The sequence below is a fragment of the Oncorhynchus tshawytscha genome, linkage group LG13 (assembly GCF_018296145.1).
Source record: "Oncorhynchus tshawytscha isolate Ot180627B linkage group LG13, Otsh_v2.0, whole genome shotgun sequence".
Classification (NCBI taxonomy): Eukaryota; Metazoa; Chordata; class Actinopteri; order Salmoniformes; family Salmonidae; genus Oncorhynchus; species Oncorhynchus tshawytscha.
The window spans coordinates 64334144-64359388 of NC_056441.1; the positions used below are offsets into that span (position 1 = coordinate 64334144).

A 25245-nucleotide genomic window follows, 5' to 3' on the forward strand; every position below is an offset into this window, starting at 1 on the left:
CTCGGTATATCATACTATACATCCATTTGGCAGAGGGAGACACACAACTAGAGTGCAGAGGCCCACCGTCCGGTGATCGACTGAGCCCCAAATAGCCATATGGTATCTGTTTTTCGTCAATATAGCCACGCAACAAACTGAACATCCCATTTCATGCTTTGGAAAAATGAGACAGAACAATGTCCTCATGAATAGCATCCCCCGCCATGTATAGCGAACAAAAGTCAATGCATGGGCATCTTGGCCCTCACAGCTAATGTCAATTTGGAGAGCATAAGCTAGGGAGTTGAGTCATTCAGTCGGAGTTTCCTCTTGATTGCTAGCAATAGCATAAATTATTTGTTTAACAGTGTTATCTGACAAAGGTATTGATGTGAGTTTCTGTGCCTCTGACTCCCAACACATTGTTTTCACCATATCAATTGCGGCCGGTAATAAGTCTCTGCAATAGTGTGTGGTTTCATAGCATTGAGGGCCTAGTCATTCCCCGTGGGAATTCTCATGATATAAGGGTGCTCACTGCTTGAATTTCATCTTTTAGATTTGAATCATTTTCATTTTTAAAGTTAACCACATTACAATGATTTTGAGATACAAAGACAATATAATATACATACTGTATATATATTTTTTCTCAGGGTTTTGGAAATTCTCTTGCGACCCGATTTTAATATCAGGCGACCCCTAGTTTGGGAACCGTTGGGTTAGCATGTCTTGGGGGTATGATATTTGTGCCTCTAACTTTCTCACTCATCATTATTCACAATTTATTCAGGACTATCTGTAATCATGGTAGCATTCATATTAATGTACAAGTGTTTAGAAAACACTTAATGTGCTAGGAATATGGGACCAAATATTACATTCTTGACAACTTTAATACACAAGTGAATTTGTCCCAATACTTCTGGTCCCCTAAAAATGGGGGGACAATGTACAAAAAATAATTTAATTTCTAAACGGTTAACTCGATATGGATGAAAATACCTTCGATTTAAAGCGATCATTCTGTACTTTAGTCATTGTATAATTTCAAATCCAAAGTGCAACAAAAAATGTGTCCCTGTCCCAATACTTTGAGTTCACTGTGTAGTTATGCCATTGTTTAGTGGACGATACTATCAGAGGCAGTTGTGCTGTTGACACAAAGAAAACAAACAAGTAAATGACCACACATACTCAGAACTGCATTTTACACTTTTACTATTATTAGTGTCAATTGCAAAACATTTACATCTATAAAGGCATTTAATGGCATATATTGTAAAATGCAGTAGTTTTATTATCCTTCCCACAAAAGTTTGACGTAAGGACAAAACCACAAAAGTGCAGTTAAAAAAAACACAAATCCAGGGTTGGGTTCAATTCCAATTCAATTAATTGAATTCAGGAATTAAATGAACATACTGAAATGAAATCGAATGGACTCCAACCCTGCTCAAAACCCTCCACAAAAAGGATAACATTTAGTTAACTTTAATTTTTTTAGTATTATCTAGTATAAAAATCAACAAGGGTCAAACCCAAGAAGACACTATTGTAGTGTAAACATTTATTAATTTAAAAAATCTATTGACTGGAAATAAAAAAATATTGTGCACTAGATAAAACCATAAAGGGCACACCATTAGGTGAAAATAAAACACTGATGTTAGCATTAGTAACAATAGTTGTAAGAGGGTTCAGGTTATGGTATTTCCTTGTTGTTAAATCTTCTCCAGTTCTTTTAGCAGCTCTCTAAAACTTGTGACGTACCACAAACTTCTCTCCTTTACTTGCTGCCTAACCACGTTTCCACCAAATCCAATGAATGCATTCTGAAAAACAAATCAATGTGGTGAGGATAATTGTTTAATTAATGGATCCGACCCTTTTCCCCACCAATTTTCGCCTAAAATGATATAACCAAATCTAACTGGCTGTAGCTCAGGACCTGAGGCAAGGATATGCATATTATTGATACCATTTGAAAGGAAACACTTCGAAGTTTGTGGAAATGTAAAATTAATGTAGGAGAATATAACACATTAGATCTGGTAAAAGATAACACATAGAAATAAAACACGCATTTTTCTTTTTACCATCATCTTTGAAAGGCCATAATGTATTATTTACATTTAGATTTTGGCCACTAGATGGCAGCAGTGTATGTGCAACGTTTTAGACTGATCCAATGAACCATTGCATATCTGTTCAAAATGTTGTATCAAGACTGCCCAAATGTGCCTAATTGGTTTATTAATACATTTAAGTTCATAATTGTGCACTTTCCTCAAACAATAGCATGGTATTCTTTCACTGTAATAGCTACTGTAATTTGGACCGTGTAGTTAGATTAACAAAGCTTTCTGCCCATATCAGATATGTCTATGTCCTGGGATTTTATTTTGTTACTTCCAACCTCATGTGAATGACATTAGCCTATGTTTGCTCAACCCCCGCCAGGGGGGACCGATCCCGTAGAGGTTAAAAGATTAAAAGACATCCAGTGTCCATTATTCCAGTGTTACTTTACATTATAGCTGACTTTAACACCTGACAATCTAGTATTGGGATGTATTCATTAGTTGCAGACCGTAGCAAAACGTTTTGCAATGGAAATGAGTTTCTATTCGACAAATTCAGGTAAATTCCTCTCCGGTTCAATCCAGTTGCTTCTGTTTGGTTCCTAGTGAATACACCCCTGCAACTGCATCTTTAAAAAAGGTGCTTAAAAGCCCTTAACTCCTCCAGAGGCACTGCACTGCTGTTGACTCTGTGTTCCACCTAAAATGTGTTGTGTGTGTGTTTCTGTGGTGTCTAGGGGTGTTGGGAACAGAGACAAAATACAAATTTCCTCCACAAAATGGACAATAAAGTATTCCATGACAGAAAACCGGAGATGACATAAATAACAGCTATAAATACTAGCTTGCCACCTGTCTTTTAATGTATTGACAAGACAACACTTACTGCAGGGGGACAGGCCTCCAGGTCTGTGGCTCCATCACCGATCATCACCACATTCTTGAAGCCGTGCTTCTCCTTGAGCATGCTGATCACCTTCCCCTTCCCATTACTCTCAGATGTAGGCTGGGTCTCGTCAAAGCCAGCAAACTCACCTAGGGGGGAAATAGAACAAGAAATTAGTAAAGAATTCCTCCCTGTAGAGGCCAATCTACCCCTTGCTTGATTGAAACCAGCCCTCTGAAGTCCAGTTCGAGTTTTATTGTCACAAGTACAGTAAAATGCTTCACTTGCAATCTCTACCCAACAGTGCAGTAATCAATATCAAAATAGTATAACGAATACAAATAAAAAATATATATAATAAAGCAAACGAGAATTAAGAAACAAGAGAGGAAGCTATATACAGAGTCAGTGCCAATATCAAATGTACAGGGATACCAGAGTAACAAGATGGCCAAACGTTTTTGCTTCCAGCCATCAAACCAAAATAACCAATAATATTAAAACATGAATGATCATACTGTCATCACCCACACTTCATCCCTTCCACAGTGTGAGAGGTGATTCTGATACTGCTCTGATCTTACCATTGAAGTAGAACTTGAGGCGGTTGGCATACACGTGATGGAGGGGAATGTTGAGTTGAGTGGAGACATGCTCCACGATACAGCGGAAACCGCCAGAGACCAGGAACACCTTCACGTTGCGCTGGTGCAGAGTATCAACAAGCTCCCTGGACAATGCACAGAAATGTGTACATTTATTCTACAACATGCAGAAATTAGTACAGGTTTCATAAGCGATTGTGTAACTTGAGGTTAGACGCCCAGCTTGAAGAGACTACTAGTTCAACCATTTTATGTGAGTATTATAATCAAATTACCATAGCCTCTGCTAATAATCAAATAGTGTTGAGTGGGAAAAAAAGACTGACAAATTGAAATCAACAACCACTTACTTAATACCTGCCGTCAACTGAGGAGGGTGGTCAGTTATCAGTTTGTTCACTTGTTCCCTCGAGCATCGGATGATGGACAGGCGCTCTGTCAGAGCGGTTTTAAAAGTCACTGACCCCCCCATGGCCTTGTGAGTCCTGAAATGAGAAAAACTCAATGTCCTCAACAAATATGTTGCAAATGTAACATTTAGAAAGAAACATGTAGAAAATTATGGCAAGGGGAAATGTACAGGGGAATGTAGATGGGCCTAGATAAAGAAAGGCGAGAAGAAAGAAACATGCATGTCAGCGCACTTAAAATCACTATGAATTGCTACACAACATACATTTCTGTGACAGCATCTCCAACCCCGCAGAATTTGGCTAGCTCATCAATGCCTTCTTCTCTGATAACAGTGCTGTCCACGTCGAAGCACACAGCGTCTGCTCTCCGGAAGATTTCCTTTGTCTGTGATAAAGTTGTCATTATGCTGAAGCAAAAGCACCCAGGAGAGACAAAAACATAATTGATTGTTTAACTCACAGCGGTAATTTCTATTTGGACAGGACAAGTGCATTTGAAAGTGATGAGTGCATCAGAGGACAAGTAATTACATGTGTTAATAGTAGACAGGAAAGCACAAGACTGAACTTCACTCAACTTTCTAGAATTTTTCCCCTTAGTTATTAACACTATCAACGTTTCACTGTACTGTGGGAATTGTGATCGAATCAACACAATATAAGCCACTTTCAATGTAACATACCGAAACAAAACGAACTATGCAAGACTTAGTATGCAAAACTAACTATACGATAGATTTTGTTGCAGGCAGACACATCGGAGTAGAAGTCTATTGCAATGACAGGCACGACTCAGGCATGTACTCTACACAGACCGGTGTGCCATTACCAATCAGATGTGCAGTAGACATGTATGCAAATAGACCATTGCCATATATATGGATCTGTGAAATTCACTTCGAACTGGACAGTTTTTACAGGGGTCGTGAGTAGATGCGCTTGTTTTGAGATCAAGGCGAAAGCTACATGTAGCTACTGTTGAAGTCGGAAGTTTAGCCAAATACATTTAAAAACTCAGTTTTTCACAATTCCTGACATTTAATCCTTGTAAAAATTCCCTGTCTTAGGTCAGTTAGGATAACCAGTTTATTTTAGGAATGTGAAATGTCAGAATAATATTTATTTCAGCTTTTATTTATTTCATCACATTCCCAGTGGGTCTGAAGTTTATATACACTCAATTAGTATTTGGTAGCATTGTCTTTCAATTGTTTAACTTCGGTCAAACGTTTCAGGTAGCCTTCCACAAGCTTCCCACAATAATTTGGTTGAATTTTGGCCCATTCCTCCTGACTGAGCTGGTGTCAGGTTTGTAAGGCCTCCATGCTTGCACACGCTTTTTCTGTTCTGCCCACAAATGTTCTATAGGATTGAGGTCAGGGCTTTGTCATGGCCACTCCAATACCTTGACTTTGTTGTCCTTAAGCCATTTTGCCACGACTTTGGAAGCATGCTTGGAGTCCTTGTCCATTTGGAAGACCCATTTACGACCAAGCTTTAACTTCCTGACTGATGTCTTGAGAAGTTGCTTCAATATATCCACATAATTTCCCTGCCTCATGATGCCATCTATTTTGTGAAGTGCTTCACGGTTGGGATGGTGTTCTTCAGCTTGCAAGCCTCCCCCTTTTCCTCCAAACATAACTATGGTCATTATGGCCAAACAGTTCCATTTTTGTTTCATCAGGCCAGAGTACATTTCTCCAAAAAGTACGATCTTTGTCCTCATGTTCAGTTGAAAACCGTAGTCTGGCTTTTTTATGGCAGCTTTGGAGCAGTGGCTTCTTCCTTGCTGAGCGGCCTTTCAGGTTATGTCAATATAAGACTCGTTTTACTGTGGCTATAGATACTTCTGTACCGTTTCCTCCAGCATCTTCACAAGGTCCTTTGCTGTTGTTTTGGGATTGATTTGCACTTTTCGCACCAGAGTACGTTCATCTCTAGGAGACAGAATGCGTCTCCTTCCTGAGCAGTATGACGGTTGCGTGGTCCCATGGTGTTTATACTTGCGTACTATTGTTTGTACAGATGAACATGGTACCTTCGGGCATTTGGAAATTGCTCCCAAAGATTAACCAGACTTGTGGAGGTCTACATTTTTTTCTTGAGGTCTTTTCTGAGACTGATTTCTTTAGATTTTTCCATGATGTCAAGCAAAGAGGCACTGAGTGTGAAGGTAGGCCTTAAAATACATCCACATCTCCAATTGACTCAAATGATGTCAATTAGCCTATCAGAAGCTTCTAAAGCCATGACATCAATTTCTGGAATTTTCCAAGCTGTTTAAAGGCACAGTCAACTTCGTGTACGTAAACTTCTGACCCACTGGAATTGTGATACAGTGAAATATAAGTGAAATAATCTGTCTGTAAACAATTGTTGGAAAAATGACTTGTGTCATGCTCAAAGTAGATGTCCTAACCGACTTGTCAAAACTTGTTAACAAGAAATTTGTGGAGTGGTTGACAAACGGTTTATTGACTCTAACCTAAGTATGTAAACTTCCGACTTCAACTGTATGTGTGCACATTTGTACATATCCTTTCCTAGTTAGTGAGTTTTTTGCCCAGTTATAATTTGTAGTCAGCAATGGAGGAGTGATTGCTTCCTACAAGTGCACAAAATGTGTGCGTTTCTAGACATCTTTGAAAAGCAAGTCAGGTGAAGAGCTATTTTTGTCTTAAAGGGGAAGGGTTGTATTTTGAGACGGGCTTGAATAAACTGGGTAGCATAATTTGTCTGATTCTCTGTAAAAATTGTAAGGGAATAATGATACATGTTATTTTGCCTGAAGGACAAGTGGTTAAACAGGTTAATGTCAAGCCCTGCATGTTTTTTTTTCTTCTCAAAACATGAAACCACACATTGGTTGCTACTGTAGGCTGAACGATAGAACAGCTATGTCCATGTTAAAATGTTATGGGATGCATTTTCTCCATTGATGATAGGCCACTCTGGTAGGCCTGCCTTATGATCAAATAGCCACAGTAGTCTAGTTGACTCAGTGTTCACAGTAAACGCACACCGAATGTTGCACAGAATTTTCACAACGTTCAAGTTTTGCGCTCAGCAGACCTGAAATCTACTAAGCGATTTTTTTTTTTTGAGGGAACATTGGTTAGGAGAAGGGTTAACTAAATCAAATCAAATCAAATTTTATTTGTCACATACACATGGTTAGCAGATGTTAATGCGAGTGTAGCGAAATGCTTGTGCTTCTAGTTCCGACAATGCAGTAATAACGAGCAAGTAATCTAACTAACAATTCCAAAAAAAACTACTGTCATACACAGTGTAAGGGGATAAAGAATATGTACATAAGGATATATGAATGAGTGATGGTACAGAGCAGCATAGGCAAGATACAGTAGATGATATCGAGTACAGTATATACATATGAGATAAGTATGTAAACCAAGTGGCATAGTTAAAGTGGCAAGTGATACATGTATTACATAAGGATGCAGTCGATGATATAGAGTACAGTATCTACGTATGCATATGAGATGAATAATGTAGGGTAAGTAACATTATATAAGGTAGCATTGTTTAAAGTGGCTAGTGATATATTTACATCATTTCCCATCAATTCCCATGATTAAAGTGGCTGGAGTAGAGTCAGTGTCATTGACAGTGTGTTGGCAGTAGCCACTCAATGTTAGTGGTGGCTGTTTAACAGTCTGATGGCCTTGAGATAGAAGCTGTTTTTCAGTCTCTCGGTCCCAGCTTTGATGCACCTGTACTGACCTCGCCTTCTGGATGGCAGCGGGGTGAACAGGCAGTGGCTCGGGTGGTTGATGTCCTTGATGATCTTTATGGCCTTCCTGTAGCATCGGGTGGTGTAGGTGTCCTGGAGGGCAGGTAGTTTGCCCCCGGTGATGCGTTGTGCAGACCTCACTACCCTCTGGAGAGCCTTACGGTTGAGGGCGGTGCAGTTGCCATACCAGGCGGTGATACAGCCCGCCAGGATGCTCTCGATTGTGCATCTGTAGAAGTTTGTGAGTGCTTTTGGTGACAAGCCGAATTTCTTCAGCCTCCTGAGGTTGAAGAGGCGCTGCTGCGCCTTCCTCACGATGCTGTCTGTGTGAGTGGACCAATTCAGTTTGTCTGTGATGTGTATGCCGAGGAACTTAAAACTTGCTACCCTCTCCACTACTGTTCCATCGATGTGGATGGGGGTGTTCCCTCTGCTGTTTCCTGAAGTCCACAATCATCTCCTTAGTTTTGTTGACGTTGAGTGTGAGGTTATTTTCCTGACACCACACTCCGAGGGCCCTCACCTCCTCCCTGTAGGCCGTCTCGTCGTTGTTGGTGATCAAGCCTACCACTGTTGTGTCGTCCGCAAACTTGATGATTGAGTTGGAGGCGTGCATGGCCACGCAGTCGTGGGTGAACAGGGAGTACAGGAGAGGGCTCAGAACGCACCCTTGTGGGGCCCCAGTGTTGAGGATCAGCGGGGAGGAGATGTTGTTGCCTACCCTCACCACCTGGGGGCGGCCCGTCAGGAAGTCCAGTACCCAGTTGCACAGGGCGGGGTCGAGACCCAGGGTCTCGAGCTTGATGACGAGCTTGGAGGGTACTATGGTGTTGAATGCCGAGCTGTAGTCGATGAACAGCATTCTCACATAGGTATTCCTCTTGTCCAGATGGGTTAGGGCAGTGTGCAGTGTGGTTGTGATTGCATCGTCTGTGGACCTATTTGGGCGGTAAGCAAATTGGAGTGGGTCAAGGGTGTCAGGTAGGGTGGAGGTGATATGGTCCTTGACTAGTCTCTCAAAGCACTTCAAAGCACGCCGGAAGTATTTGTACTTCCGGCGCCGACAGAGATGGCCGCCTCGCTTCGCGTTCCTAGGAAACTATGCAGTTTTTTGTTTTTTTACGTGTTATTTCTTACACTAGTACCCCAGGTCATCTTAGGCTTCTTTACATACAGCCGAGAAGAACTACTGAATATAAGATCAGCGTCAACTCACCATCAGTACGACCAAGAATATGTTTTTCGCGACGCGGATCCTGTGTTCTGCCTTACAACCAGTGTAACCGAGTGGATCACATGCAGCGACCAAAAAAAAAACGACTCAGAAAAAGAGGGAAACGAAGCGGTCTTCTGGTCAGACTCCGGAGACGGGCACATCGTGCACCACTCCCTAGCATTCTTCTTGCCAATGTCCAGTCTCTTGACAACAAGGTTGATGAAATCCGAGCAAGGGTAGCATTCCAGAGGGACATCAGAGACTGTAACGTTCTTTGCTTCACGGAAACATGGCTCACTGGAGAGACGCAATCCGAAGCGGTGCAGCCAGCGGGTTTCTCCACGCATCGCGCCGACAGAAACAAACATCTTTCTGGTAAGAAGACGGGCGGGGGCGTATGTCTTATGGCCAACGTGACATGGTGTGATGAAAGAAACATACAGGAACTCAAATCCTTCTGTTCACCTGATTTAGAATTCCTCACAATCAAATGTAGACCGCATTATCTACCAAGAGAATTCTCTTCGATTATAATCACAGCCGTATATATCCCCCCCAAGCAGACACATCGATGGCTCTGAACGAACTTTATTTAACTCTCTGCAAACTGGAAACGATTTATCCGGAGGCTGCATTCATTGTAGCTGGGGATTTTAACAAGGCTAATCTGAAAACAAGACTCCCTAAATTTTATCAGCATATCGATTGCGCAACCAGGGGTGGAAAGACCCTGGATCATTGTTACTCTAACTTCCGCGACGCATATAAGGCCCTGCCCCGCCCCCTTTCGGAAAAGCTGACCACGACTCCATTTTGTTGATCCCTGCCTACAGACAGAAACTAAAACAAGAAGCTCCCACGCTGAGGTCTGTCCAACGCTGGTCCGACCAAGCTGACTCCACACTCCAAGACTGCTTCCATCACGTGGACTGGGAGATGTTTCGTATTGCGTCAGACAACAACATTGACGAATACGCTGATACGGTGTGCGAGTTCATTAGAACGTGCGTTGAAGATGTCGTTCCCATAGCAACGATTAAAACATTCCCTAACCAGAAACCGTGGATTGATGGCAGCATTCGTGTGAAACTGAAGGCACGAACCACTGCTTTTAATCAGGGCAAGGTGTCTGGTAACATGACTGAATACAAACAGTGCAGCTATTCCCTCCGCAAGGCTATCAAACAAGCTAAGCGCCAGTACAGAGACAAAGTAGAATCTCAATTCAACGGCTCAGACACAAGAGGTATGTGGCAGGGTCTACAGTCAATCACGGACTACAGGAAGAAACCCAGCCCAGTCACGGACCAGGATGTCTTGCTCCCAGGCAGACTAAATAACTTTTTTGCCCGCTTTGAGGACAATACAGTGCCACTGACACGGCCTGCAACGGAAACATGCGGTCTCTCCTTCACTGCAGCCGAAGTGAGTAAGACATTTAAACGTGTTAACCCTCGCAAGGCTGCAGGCCCAGACGGCATCCCCAGCCGCGCCCTCAGAGCATGCGCAGACCAGCTGGCCGGTGTGTTTACGGACATATTCAAAACTAACATGATATGTAGCTACAAATTTGCAAAAAAAGTACTAAGTAGTTGAAATGTTGGGTTGCTAGACATTTACGTTATATGCCCACCCATTCTGACCAATCACCCTCCTTTTGTTTTTTTTGTCTTATGTAACCATACCAAATGTAACATTCCATACTAATTTGAGTGTCCAGGATTTTAATTTACTATGTTACGTCTAGTCTGAAACCAGGCTGAAAATTTGGTCAAATGAGTTGAAAAGTAAGATAATGTGATTGGGGTGCTATTTGCATATTGCATCCTGATTGGCCATATGCTAATGAGGACCTGGGGAATGTAGGGGTTCACGAGGAATGCATCACTCTCTCTCATGTGGCTTGTAATGTGAAGTTAGCAATAAATGTGCCTTCATAAAGATACACCGTTAGTAGTTATTTTACTCACGTACAGACAAGTTTGATTACACAACATGGTGTCAGAAGTGGACTAGAACGAGTGTATTTACTAACAGAGTTTAGCTTACAGTTGAAAAGTTTTGGGAAGAAAATCGAGGAGGCTATTAGGCATGGAAGACATCGCAGGAGAAGCACAGTAGCCACCGGCAGCAGTGGGAAGAGGCCAGCCACCCATGCAAAGTGCAGCGGGAGGGTCACAGATACTTGCGCATACAGGCCCAAGCCTTACATTTAGCATATAAGTTAGATTTTTCTAAACCTCAAGAATGGACCAAATTGCTTAAGAGGTTCAAGCGCTTTCGTCAAGCGAGTAATCTTCACACATCTACCGAGAAAAACCAGGTAAACACTCTACTGTATGTACTGTACGGGCGACGAAGCAGATGACGTTGAGGGGTCTAAACCTAAACAACCTCGAGCAAAAACAGTATGGACAAATAAGAGATGGATTTCTTGCATTCTTTATTGTGCCCAGTGGATAGAGTTATGTAGAAAGGCAGCCAGTGGAAACAGAAATTCCAGCATGAGAAAGCTAGCCATGAAATGACAAAAAGCAGCCAATGTCAAAACTGTGTCAAAATCCTTGCCCATCCAAGAGCACAGTGTACAGCTAATGAAGTAGTGCGTCACTCCTGTGGGAAAACAGGACATTACCAACGTGTCATTAAGAGCCGTAAACAAGGTTCAAAGAAAAGGATGATAGCATTTTCCGAGGAACAATATACAGTGCCTTGCGAAAGTATTCGGCCCCCTTGAACTTTGCGACCTTTTGCCACATTTCAGGCTTCAAACATAAAGATATAGAACTGTATTTTTTTGTGAAGAATCAACAACAAGTGGGACACAATCATGAAGTGGAACGACATTTATTGGATATTTCAAACTTTTTTAACAAATCAAAAACTGAAAAATTGGGCGTGCAAAATTATTCAGCCCCTTTACTTTCAGTGCAGCAAACTCTCTCCAGAAGTTCAGTGAGGATCTCTGAATGATCCAATGTTGACCTAAATGACTAATGATGATAAATACAATCCACCTGTGTGTAATCAAGTCTCCGTATAAATGCACCTGCACTGTGATAGTCTCAGAGGTCCGTTAAAAGCGCAGAGAGCATCATGAAAAACAAGGAACACACCAGGCAGGTCCGAGATACTGTTGTGAAGAAGTTTAAAGCCGGATTTGGATACAAAAAGATTTCCCAAGCTTTAAACATCCCAAGGAGCACTGTGCAAGCGATAATATTGAAATGGAAGGAGTATCAGACCACCGCAAATCTACCAAGACCTGGCCGTCCCTCTAAACTTTCAGCTCATACAAGGAGAAGACTGATCAGAGATGCAGCCAAGAGGCCCATGATCACTCTGGATGAACTGCAGAGATCTACAGCTGAGGTGGGAGACTCTGTCCATAGGACAACAATCAGTCGTATATTGCACAAATCTGGCCTTTAAGGAAGAGTGGCAAGAAGAAAGCCATTTCTTAAAGATATCCATAAAAAGTGTTGTTTAAAGTTTGCCACAAGCCACCTGGGAGACACACCAAACATGTGGAAGAAGGTGCTCTGGTCAGATGAAACCAAAATTGAACTTTTTGTCAACAATGCAAAACGTTATGTTTGGCGTAAAAGCAACACAGCTCATCACCCTGAACACACCATCCCCACTGTCAAACATGGTGGTGGCAGCATCATGGTTTGGGCCTGCTTTTCTTCAGCAGGGACAGGGAAGATGGTTAAAATTGATGGGAAGATGGATGGAGCCAAATACAGGACCATTCTGGAAGAAGTCTGATGGAGTCTGCAAAATACCTGAGACTGGGACGGAGATTTGTCTTCCAACAAGACAATGATCCAAAACATAAAGCAAAATCTACAATGGAATGGTTCAAAAATAAACATATCCAGGTGTTAGAATGGCCAAGTCAAAGTCCAGACCTGAATCCAATCGAGAATCTGTGGAAAGAACTGAAAACTGCTGTTCACAAATGCTCTCCATCCAACCTCACTGAGCTCGAGCTGTTTTGCAAGGAGGAATGGGAAAAATTTCAGTCTCTCGATGTGCAAAACTGATAGAGACATACCCCAAGCGACTTACAGCTGTAATCGCAGCAAAAGGTGGCGCTACAAAGTATTAACTTAAGGGGGCTGAATAATTTTGCAAGCCCAATTTTTCAGTTTTTGATTTGTTAAAAAAGTTTGAAATATCCAATAAATGTCGTTCCACTTCATGATTGTGTCCCACTTGTTGTTGATTCTTCACAAAAAAATACAGTTTTATATCTTTATGTTTGAAGCCTGAAATGTGGCAAAAGGTCGCAAAGTTCAAGGGGGCCGAATACTTTCGCAAGGCACTGTAAGAGCAGGATGATTGACATTCAAGTGATGAACAGAAATGTGAAATTTAAAATAGACACTGTTGCCTCTGCTAGGACCAGGAAGAGTGCCGCTGGATGTGATCGGCATCGCAAGTGTGGTTCTATGAAAAGGAGAAAAGGAGACACTGGAGGACGTGTATGTCATCAGAGATCTACACACAGCTTTACTAGGCAGACCAGCGATCACAAAGCATGAGCTAGTAGCTCGACTCTGACAGCATTAATTTACAAACACTGAAAGAAAGCTATCCAAAGCTGTGCAGCGGTCTTGGCACAGTACAACAACCATATACCATCAAGCTGAAACCTGGCGCAGAGCCCTATTCACTGCATGACGGATTCCTCTGACATTGCTGCCAAAAGTCAAGAAAGAGCTAGTGTGCAAGCAAGGGTTCAAGGCTGCTACCAGAGTGGAGGAGCCCACGGACTGGTGAGCCGGCATGGTGGTTGTCCCAAAGAAGAACTGGGACGTGTAGATATGTGTCGATTTTACCAGTCTCAATGAGAAAAATACATACTTCCCACTGTCGAACAGACCCTTGGCTCATTAGCCGGGGCGAAGATCTTCAGCAAGCTCAACGCGGACATGAGCTTCTGGCAGATTCCGCTAGCCAAGGAGTCAGTTAAGCAAACAACCTTCATCACACCTTCTGGACATTACTACTTTAACGGTCTGCCTTTTAGCATTGCAGAAGATGGAAAAAGCCGGCTTAACTTTGAACATGGACAAATGAAATCAGATGAAATCATGGACAAATTAAATTAAATCAGTTTTACATCATTTCTATCAGCACGTTAAATGTGCAACCAGAGGGAAAAAGACCACTTTAAATCCTCACACAGAGATGCGTACAAAGCTCTCCCTCGCCCTCCATTTGGCAAATCTGACCATAACTCTATCCTCCTGATTCCAGCTTACAAGCTAAATTTAAAGCTGGAAGCACCAGTGACTCGGTCTATAAAAAAAGTGGTCAGATGAAGCAGATGCTAAGCTACAGGACTGTTTTGCTAGCACAGACTGGAATATGTTCCGGGATTCTTCCGATGGCATTGAGGAGTACAAAACATCAGTCACCGTCTTTATCAATAAGGGCACCGAGGACGTCGTCCCCACAGTGACTGTTTGCACATACGCCAACCAGAAGCCATGGATTACAGGCAACATTTGCAGTGAGCTAAAGGGGAGAGCTGTCGCTTTCAAGGAGCGGGACTCAAAGCCGGAAGCGTATAAGAAATCCCGCTATGCCTTCCAACGAACCATCAAACAAGCAAAGCGTTAATACAAGACTAAGATCGAATCGTACCACACCGGCTCCGATGCTCGTCGGATGTGGCAGGGCTTGCAAACTATTACGGACTACAAAAGGCAAGCATGGCCGAGAGTTGCCCGGTGACACAAGCCTACCAGCCTACCATGCTCACTTGGAGACAGGTAGCTGTTCCGGATGACTATGTAGCCGATGTGAATAAGACCTTTAAACAGGTCAACATTCACAAGGCCACAGGGCCAGACAGATTACCAGGATGTGTACTCCGAGCATGCGCTGACCAACCGGCAAGTGTCTTCACTGACATTTTTAACCTCTCCCTGTCTGAGTCTGTAATACCAACATGTTTCAAGCAGACCACCATAGTCCCTGTGCACAAGAACACGAAGGTAACCTGCCTAAATGACTACCGACCTGTAGCACTCACATCTGTAGCCATGAAATGCTTCGAAAGGCTGGTAATGGCTCACATCAACACCATTATCCCAGAAACCCTAGACCCACTCCAATTTGCATACCGCCCCAACAGATCCACAGATGATGCAATCTCTATTGCACTCCACACTGCCCTTTCCCACCTGGACAAAAGGAACACCTATGTGAAAATGCTATTCATTGACTACAGCTCAGAATTCAACACCATAGTGCCCACAAAGCTCATCACTAAGCTAAGGACCCTGTGACTAAACACCTCCGTCTGCAACTGGATCCTGGACTTCCTGACGAGCCGCCCCCAGGTGGTAAGGGTAGGTAACAACACATCTGCCACGCTGATCCTCAACACAGGGGCCCCTCAGGAGTGCGTGCTCAGTCCCCTACTGTACTCACGGTTCACTCATGACTGCACGGCCAGGCACGACTCCAACACCATCAATAAGTTTACTGATGACACAACAGTGGAAGGCCTGATCACCGACGAGACTGCCTACAGGGAGGAGGTCAGAGAACAGGCTGTGTGGTGCCAGAACAACAACCTCTCCCTCAATGTAATCAAGACAAAAGAGATGATTGTGGACTACAGGAGAAGGAGGACCGAGCATGCCCCCATTCTCATCGACGGGGCTGTAGTGGCACAGGTTGAGAGCTTCAAGTTCCTTGGCGTCCACATCACCAAACTAACATGGTTCAAGCACACCAAGACAGTTGTGAAGAGAGCACGACAACACCTTTTCCCCCCTCAGGAGACTGAAGATTTGGCATGGGTCCTCAGATCCTCAAAAGGATAACTTATACAGCTGCACCATAGAGAGCATCCTAACTAGAGGTCGGCCGATTATGATTTTTCAACGCCGATACCGATTATTGGAGGACCAAAAAAATCCGCTACCGATTAATCTGCCAATTTTTTAAAATGTATTTGTAATAATGACAATTACAACAATACCGAATTAACACTTATTTTAACTTAATATAATACATCAATAAAAATCAATTTAGCCTCAAATAAATAATGAAAAATGTTCAATTTGGTTTAAATAATGCAAAAACAAAGTGTTGGAGAAGTAAAAGTGCAATATGTGCCATGTAAAAAAGCTAACGTTTGAGTTCCTTGCTCAGAACATGAGAACATGTGAAAGTTGGTGGTTCCCTTTAACATGAGACTTCAATATTCCAAGGTAAGAGGTTTTAGGTTGTAGTTGATATAGTATTTATAGGACTATTTCTCTCTGTACCATTTGTATTTCATATACCTTTGTGTAACGGATGTCGTCTGGGGATAGAGAGGAGGACCAAGGTGCAGCGTGGTAAGTGTTCATGTCTTTTTTAATAAACAAACTGAACACTGGAACAAAACAATAAACGATGTGAACAAAACGAAACAGTACCGTGTGACCCAAACACTCACATGGAAACAAACACCCACCCACCAAAAGTGAAACCCAGGCTACCTAAGTATGATTCTGAATCAGAGACAACTAACGACACCTGCCTCTGATTGAGAACCATACTAGGCCGAACACAAAAACCAACATAGAAAAACAAACAGACTGCCCACCCCAACTCACGCTCTGACCATACTAAAACAAAGAATAAAATAACAGAACTGTGGTCAGAACGTGACACTTTGACTATTGGATGTTCTTATAGGCACTATAGTATTGCCAGTGTAACAGTATAGCTTCCGTCCCTCTCCTCACCCCTACCTGGGCTCGAACCAGGAACACATCGACAACAGCCACACTCGAAGCAGCGTTACCCATCGCTCCACAAAAGCCACGGCCCTTGCAGAGCAAGGGGAATAACTACTCCAAGTCTCAGAGTGAGTGACATTTGAAACGCTATTAGCGCACACCCAGCTAACTAGCTAGCCATTTCACATCGGTTACACCAGCCATTAGGCTGATAGGCTTGAAGTCATAAACAGCGCTGTGCTTGCGAAGAGCTGCTGGCAAAATGCACAAAAGTGTTGTTTGAATGAATGCTTACGAGCCTGCTGCTGCCTACCATTGCTCAGTCAGACTGCTCTATCAAATCATAGACTTAATTATAACATAATAACACACAGAAATACGAACCTTTGGTCATTAATATGGTCGAATCCGGAAACGATCAATTTGAAAACAAAATGTTTATTATTTCAGTGAAATACGGAACCGTTCGGTATTTTATCTAACGGGTGGCATCCCTAAGTCTAAATATTGCTGTTACATTGCACAACCTTCAATTGTATGTCATAATTACGTAAAATTCTGGCAAATTAGTTCGCAATGAGCCAGGCTGCTCAAAACTGTTGCATATACCCTGACTCTGCGTGCAATGAACGCAAGAGAAATGACACAATTTCACCTGGTTAATATTACCTGCTAACCTGGATTTCTTTCAGCTAAATATGCAGGTTTAAAAAATATATACTTCTGTGTATTGATTTTAAGAAAGGCATTGGTGTTTATGGTTAGGTACAGTCGTCCAACGATTGTGCTTTTTTCGCAAATGCGCTTTTGTTAAATCATCCCCCAGCATTGCATGGATTATATGCAACAACAGGCAGGCTCCTCGTGGAGTGCAATGAGAGGCAGGTGGTTAGAGCATTGGACTAGTTAACTGTAAGGTTGACAAGGTGAAAATCTGTCATTCTGCCCCTGAACAAGGCAGTTAACCCACCGTTCCTAGGCCGTCATTGAAAATAAGAATGTGGTCTTAACTGACTTGACTAGTTAAATAAAAGGTATATAAAAAATGATTTAAACATTTTTTTTTACATTTAAATCAGCGCCCAAAAATACCGATTTCCGATTGTTATGAAAACTTGAAATCGGCCCTAATTAATCGGCCATTCCGATTCACTGCCTGGTATGGCAACTGCTCGGCCTCCGACCACAAGGCACTACAGAGGGTAGTGCGTACTGACCAGTACATCACCGGGGCCAAGCCTCCTACCATCCAGGACCTCTATAACAGTGTCAGAGGAAGGCGCTAAAAATTGTCAGACTCCAGCCACCCTAGTCATATGCTGTTCGCTCTGCTACCGCACAGCAAGCGGTACCGGAGCACCAAGTCTAGGCCCAAGAGGCTTCTAAACAGCTTCTACCCCCAAGTAATAAGACTCCTGAACAGCTAATCAAATGGCTACCCAGACTATTTGCATTGCTGCCCCCCCCCCTGCTACTCTCTGTTATTATCTATGCATAGCCACTTTAATAACTCTACCTACATGTACATAATTACCTCAACACTGGTGCCCCCTGCACATAGACACTGTACCGGTACCCCCTGTACATTGCCCTTCTATTGTTACTTACTGCTGCTCTTTAATTATATCTGTTATGCTTACTTTTTTAGGGATTTTCTTAAAACTGCATTGTTGGTTAAGGGCTTGTAAGTAAGCATTTCACTGTTGTATTCGGGACACATGTGACAAACAAAATTTGTTTTGAAATGTATCCTGTCAAAAGGAGGAAGTGAAGTTCCTGGGCCACAGTATCTCAGACAAAGGAGTACAGCCCGATCCGACAAAGACAGAGGCTGTCGAGGAGATGGCAGAGCCATCCAAAGTCAGCGAGCTACGGATTTTCTAGGAATGGTGAACCAACTGGCAAAGTTCATCCTTCAGTTAGCAGAAAAGGACAAACCTCTCAGTGACCTACTCTCAAAGAAAAGCCACTGGTACTGGGGGGCCGACCAAGTCAGAGCCTTCAAAGAGCTGAAGGAGGAGCTGAAATCAACACCCGTGCTAGCCCTGTTTGACCCAAACAAAGAGACCAAGGTGTCAGCCGATGAATCTTCCTACGGACTAGGAGGAGTGCTGCTGCTGAAGAAGATCAAGGAATGGAAACCCGTTGCTTACGCTTCCAGGTCTCTCACACCGACCGAGCAGAGACACGCTCAAGTGGAAAAAGAAGCTCTGGGGCTGATATGGGCATGTGAAAGATTCAGAGACTTTCTCATTGGTCAACACTTCCAGCTGGAAACTGACCACAAACCGCTCCAAAGCCTTCTGGGGAACCAATATTGGGACAACCTTCCCCCACAAATGCAACGCTTCAGGATGAGACTTATGACATACTCTTATATGATTGCTCATGTCCCTGGAAATAGGCTGTGGAATGCAGACACGTTGTCACTTGCGCCAGTCAAAGCCAAAGCTACTGCTGCAAAAATGGAGCTCATGGAGAGAACAAATACATATGTAAATGCCATCATGGAACAGCTTCCAGCGATTGTTTCCTACATAGACAATCTGAGAGAACAACTCAAAGCCAACAGTGTGTGCTCAAATGTCATGACAATGTGTCAGAAAGGATGGTCAGAGTTCAGCGGATGCGAAGGACTGAACGAACTTGTGCTTATCTGCAGGACACAGATCAGAGGGCACAAACCACATATACCATCATAACTTCCTGAGAGACCTTGGCAAAGACTGGGAGCAGACTTGTTCACTCTGAAATGCACAACCTACCTGCTAGTGGTGGACTACTCCTCAAGGTGGAAATTGCAAACCTGTCACTAACGAAGTCTGCAGACGTCGTAGTTCATCTGAAGTCCATCTTCGCCCACCATGGGGTACCTGAGATCCTGGTTATGGACAATGGGCCTCAGTTCTCTGGAAGACCCCTTTCCGACTTCGCTGCAGAGTATGAATTTTGCCATGTCACCAATAGTCCAAAGTTCCCGCAAAGCAACATAGGGTGGAACGCGCCGTTCAGACGGTGAAGAACCTCCTCAAGAAAGCAGCTGACCCTTACCTTGCTTTGCTGGCCTATCGGTCGACCCCACTCCAGAATAGCTTTAGCCCGGCGCAACTGCTGATGGGACGACAGCTTCGTACCACAGTGCCAAAACTCCCATCGCTGCTAGACCCATCAATCCCAAACACAGGTGTGGTCAGCTCCAAGGAAAAGGAGAGAAGGAGTGCGGATCAGCAACGCTTCAACAAGCGTCACAGAGTCAGCAACCTCAGCAGACACCCACCTGGAAAACAGGTGTTGATGACGGATTCAAATCACAGGAACAGTGCTGAGGGAACATGCAATACCACAATCCTACATAGTGGACGTTCCCCACGGTTCTGTCCACAGGAACAGATATCACCTCATCCCTATGGATGGACCTGAGAACAACAACGCTACGCAGGAGAAGATTCAAGTGTCTTCACCACTCCGAGACACCAACACCCAAGGTAATCCTGGATGTACCTGCTACATCCAGAACAAGGTCTGGGTGAGCAATAGTTAAAACCTGTTATGGCTGCGATCCCCGTACAGGGACCAACATCAGGGGAAATTTCAGAGTGACAACTAAAAATACAATTTCGTAACATTAAACATTCTTGAAAATGCAAGTGTCTTACACGTTTCAAAAGATTAGAATATTGGTAATCAAACTAAGTTTTCCAATTTAAAATAGCTATTACAGAGAACAAATCCAATGCTGTTTTGTTTGAGAAGAGCAATCAAGAACAGAAACATTTTCCGCCATGACAGTTTTTAGACATTCACATCTGAAGGTAAAATGATGACTTACATTCTGATATCTTGCTCTTATTTCTCTTCCTGAGTATCCCATTGATCAAATGAAGTGCCGTTTTCTTTGATAAAATCCATTTTTATAGCCTAAATCTAAACATTTTGTAAACTATTTGTGCCTGGAATTCCATCTCTATCAATTTTTTACGGAGTATTCAGCGTGATTCTCCCCTGTAAACAATTGTTTATATAGTCATGGTGGGTTTCAGTGCATTCCTCTGGATGTTTGCAACAGTCAAACTTCATTGTTTTTTTTGCAGGAGAATTGACCGAAGTGAGCTGATTTGAAGACAACGATAAATGACTACCTGACGCACCAATAATTTTAGCGAAGCTTCATTGATTGACTATATTTCTGCCCAATGACCACTGATCTTCTTGAAATCTAGCTGGGTAGATAGCCAATGAGCTGAGGTAAACGCCAGTATGTAATGGTTTGGGGTTGGACCACAATTCCTTGGTTGTAATCGCACGCGCAGGGAACTCCATTTTCGCCTTGACGATCAGAGGAGTTGCTGTAAGGCTTTTTACGCGCAGCTGTATTTCGGAAATTTGTAGTTTCAACGATTTCATTGAAGATATCCTGGCGAATACATCATGGAAAGCGAAGTCAAACTCTAAAGTAAAAGTGAAAGTGAGACAGATTTTTTGTTTGAGGAATCTTGGAGTGTTATGATTCAAACGAACTGAGGAGCTGTTTCTGCAAGGACAGGACGTACTTCTGGACGGGTAAGTGCTAATGCCGTTTTATGAAATATATATATATATATTATATAAAAAAATATAAAAAATTGCAATGAAATGTGTAGTTTGTTTTTGTGTGTGTGTGTGTTGGTTTGTTTGGGTGTGTGCGTGTGTGTATATATATATATATATATAACAATGGCCGGAGTTGAATGGAACACCTTAGTGACTGTTCCCTCTGCTCTATACAATCAATACATATCGGTTTATTTTATGTGATGATAAAAGGCTCATACAATACAAATATTTTTTTAACGTTTTCTTTCACAGTGATAGCGACTCCGACTGGGAGGCCCCGGTGCCAAGCTGCCCGCTCTACCTGTGCCCCCAGTGGTGTTCATATGCCACAGTTCATTACTGCAGGCATGACTGTGCCTCAGGGCCAAAAGGGCACAGCATGGAGGCGTTGTTGTGTTCTGTGTCGCATGAAATGCACCACTTGTTCAGTTTGCCTCTGCTTTACATCAGAAAGAGACTGCTATGGGACAGGGCACAGGCAGCAAAATACTGTGATGAGGATTTCCAAGGTGTGTACTGTTTTTTTTAAATATATTTATTTTCTAATATTTTTTTAACCTCTTGAGCTTACTTGAGACGCAGACGTCTCACCTAGAGCTCTAGAAATGCACATGCGCGACGCTATATGCTAATGGTATTAGTTAAAACGCAAACGTTCATTAAAATACACATGTTTGGTATTAAAATAAAGCTACAGTCATTGTGAATCTAGCCACCGTGTCAGATTTTTAAAATGCTTTTCGGCGAAAGCATGAGAAGCTATTATCTGATAGCATGCAACACCCCAAAAGACCCGTAGGGGATGTAAACAAAAGAATTAGCATAGTCGGCGCTACACAAACCGCACAATAAAATATAAAACATTAATTACCTTTGACCATCTTCTTTCTTTGCACACCTTGATGTCCCATAATCAATACTGGGTCTTTTTTGGATTAAATCGGTCCATATATAGCCTAGATATCGATCTATGAAGACTGTGTGGAAAACGAAAAAAAAAGAGCGTTTCATAACGTAACGTCATTTTTTAAAAGTTAAAAATTCGACGATAAACTTTTACAAAACACTTCGAAATACCTTTCTAATGCAACTTTAGGTATAACTACACGTTAATAAGCTATAAAAATCATCAGGAGGCGATGTAAATTCGATAGCCTGCCGTGTGGAAAAATGTCCGGAGAAAAAGACAGACAATGCCTCGGGTCGGTGGTCGGAGAGAATCGTTTCCCTTCGGGCGGATCTACCAAGAATCAATTCAGATTCAAATGAGGAGACTCTATAGATCCTGTGGTAGCTGTAGCTGTAGGTACTGCAAGCTTGGCCAAATATATTACGGTTCACCTTTAACAATTCATGGGAGTGGCGCATGGATACTTTTTTTCCATCTCCAGTGATCAGATTTTCCTGCGCTTTTCGATGAAACAGACGTTCTGTTATAGTCACAGCCGTGATTTAAACAGTTTTGGAAACGTCTGAGTGTTTTCTATCCACACATACTAATCATATGCATATACTATATTCCTGGCCTGAGTAGCAGGACGCCAAAATGTTGCGCGATTTTTAACAGAATTTCAGAAAAAGTAGGGGGGAAGCTTAAGAAGTTTAAACATGTTTTTTTTTGTGTGTGTGTGTTAGAATTGCTTTTTGATGTGCACTGCTGTATATAGTTATAGGTCATTTCACGAATTCGGCCACTTGGGTACATTTGGGCAACTTGTGTGGGACACCTGGGTGACTTCATGCTAAATGTCATGTAGCTCACCCATTCCTGAAGTTAAAGTTGAAACTTTGCACACCTACAGTTGCCCTCTTGTGTTATCCATCAAAATTATCTCCAGCATCCTATCTGACTGTGTGGCTATTCTAGTACATGTGAAAGATGATACTACAATAATAAAAAACAGAAAACGTATGCTATTTCTTTCTCTTTTCTTCCAGCAGATCTACTGTGTTATATTCTCCTACATTCAATTAACATTTCCACAAACTTCAGAATGTTTCCATTCAAATGATACCAAGAATATGCATATCCTTGCCTCTGGGGCTGAGCTACAGGCAGTTAGATTTGGGTATGTCTTCAGGCGGAAATTGAGAACAAAGGGATGCAGCCATAACAGGTTTTAAACCTCAAAGGCTGGACTTTTAAATCAGAGGAACAACAAAAGACTGAGCTCAAAGTTTTAAAAAAATAAGACAAAACAACAGCTGTCAAGTTGTTACAGTTCTAACTTATCTGTGGGGTACATTTGTGTTAAAATAAATGAGAGATTCATTTTGGGTTAAAGTTTACAGAAAATATTTTACAATCATGACTATGTTGAAATGTTCCAGAAGAACTAGACAGGAACAGACCTACCGACATAAAATACAGAATAATCCCTTAGACCTACCGACATAAAGACAGAATAATACCTTGAGGTTTTTTGAGACAAAGGCAGTGTACCATTTATCCTCTGAAAAGGGAGATGTGGTGTTATTTGCATATTGCATCCTGATTGGTCATATGCTAATGTATCTTGGGAAACGTAGGGGTTCATGAGGAAAGCATCGCTCACTCTCTCATGTGGCTTGTAATGTGAAGCTAGCAATAAATTTGCCTTCATAAAAGATATACTGTTAGTAGTTATTTTACTCACGTACAGACAAGTTTGATTACACGACAGTGATCAGCTCAAGCATGCGATAGAAACAGTCTACTGTACATGATTAATCGACTGATGCAGTGCAAAACAATATTTAACGAGACAAAACTTTAAAATATATATTATATTGTTAAAAATTACACCGAATTAACTTAGACGGTCAGTGCAACGTTTTCTTCTAGTTGCTGGCAGTAGCAACAGACTACAACAGCAGCCTTGGAGAAGACTATCGTGCAACTGAACTGTTGCGTCACCCTCTCCTCGCGAAAGAGTGCCCGGCATGCGCGCAAAAGGTGATGAATACCATTGCCGACTTGATCTTCCACTACGATACATTTGTGCACGGTCGGCATCACAGAGCAAAACAATAGAGTTCATTTGAAATCATGCAATGCGTTACATAATGTATCAATTCAAGGACAATATATACGTCTGTATTACCTGTGCAAAGTGTCCTTGATGGTGTTAAATGTTACTCTTCATATGTATTTTTTGGCATGTGCTGGTCCTGCAAACTAAGTCTACTTTCTTCAATAAGAAAACAAGTTTGTGAAAAATGTTCTTACTTACTGGTTGCTAAAGCGTTGATATGGCACTGTCCACGGTTTCACTTTCCTGATGCTTTCAATAGGTTCAGTGAGGAAGAGAAAGCCGAGCGAATCAAAAGAAAGCCTGCACGTGAGACCGCCCACTATACGGTTTGCTTTTTACCAGAGACACTTTCGAGGAGATGGAAAACTCAATTGGCAGCGTATTATCGGTCATTGTGTACGATGCCCATGCTACTTCAATGAGCCGCGTGGTGCACTCTGTGATTTTGGGACAAGTAGAGGAATGAAATGGAGTCAGTTGGGCGCTAGCTCAAAAACCCAAATTTGCATGTATTTCGTCAACAAGAAGTACATTACACACATATTCCAAGATGTGAGATAATTAACTTGCTATCTGTAATATTGTATATAGCTTTGGAATCGTGACATATACTTTCGAGGAAAATATGCACGTTTATCGACTCATACCCTGACTTTGAGAAGGAATTGCGTGACGATTTACTTCGACAAGGTGCTGGGTGGGGCGTTACATTAACTGACCCATTTGATTCTTATCTCCTCCTTTCTCTAATATCTCTGTTTTTACGTAACCCAAGAGGCGAAGAGGTGAGATGCCCAACTCGGCAGAAAAAATGTCCAGCAGGCGGCGTTTTTTCGTTGCTTCGCCCACCAAGCAATGAGTTTTGTGTGGAGATCAGTGAGAGTGTCGAATTTGGTGGCTTATTTGCTACGTGAGGTTTATTTGATCTAATATAAATTTCG

General features: G+C 42.3%; 1 protein-coding gene across 4 annotated transcripts; it reads right to left on the reverse strand.

Annotated features, from left to right (window-relative positions):
• Nucleotides 1-1186: 1186 nt before the first annotated feature.
• LOC112265472 (phosphoserine phosphatase) lies at nt 1187-24604 on the reverse strand. 4 transcript variants are annotated; one of them, XM_024442813.2, is made up of 6 exons: nt 24503-24604; nt 4234-4377; nt 3908-4042; nt 3537-3682; nt 2953-3101; nt 1187-1817 (listed from the first exon to the last, which is right to left on the reverse strand). In XM_024442813.2, the coding sequence occupies exons 2-6, from the start codon at nt 4371-4373 to the stop codon at nt 1707-1709; spliced, it is 681 nt and encodes a 226-aa protein (XP_024298581.1). In that variant the 5' UTR covers nt 4374-4377; nt 24503-24604; the 3' UTR covers nt 1187-1706. The 4 variants fall into 4 exon arrangements, with proteins under 4 accessions (XP_024298581.1, XP_024298580.1, XP_024298583.1 ...); XM_024442812.2 differs by having other exon boundaries at nt 24374-24539; XM_024442815.2 differs by having other exon boundaries at nt 24499-24519.
• Between the last annotated feature and the right edge of the window lie 641 nt (nt 24605-25245).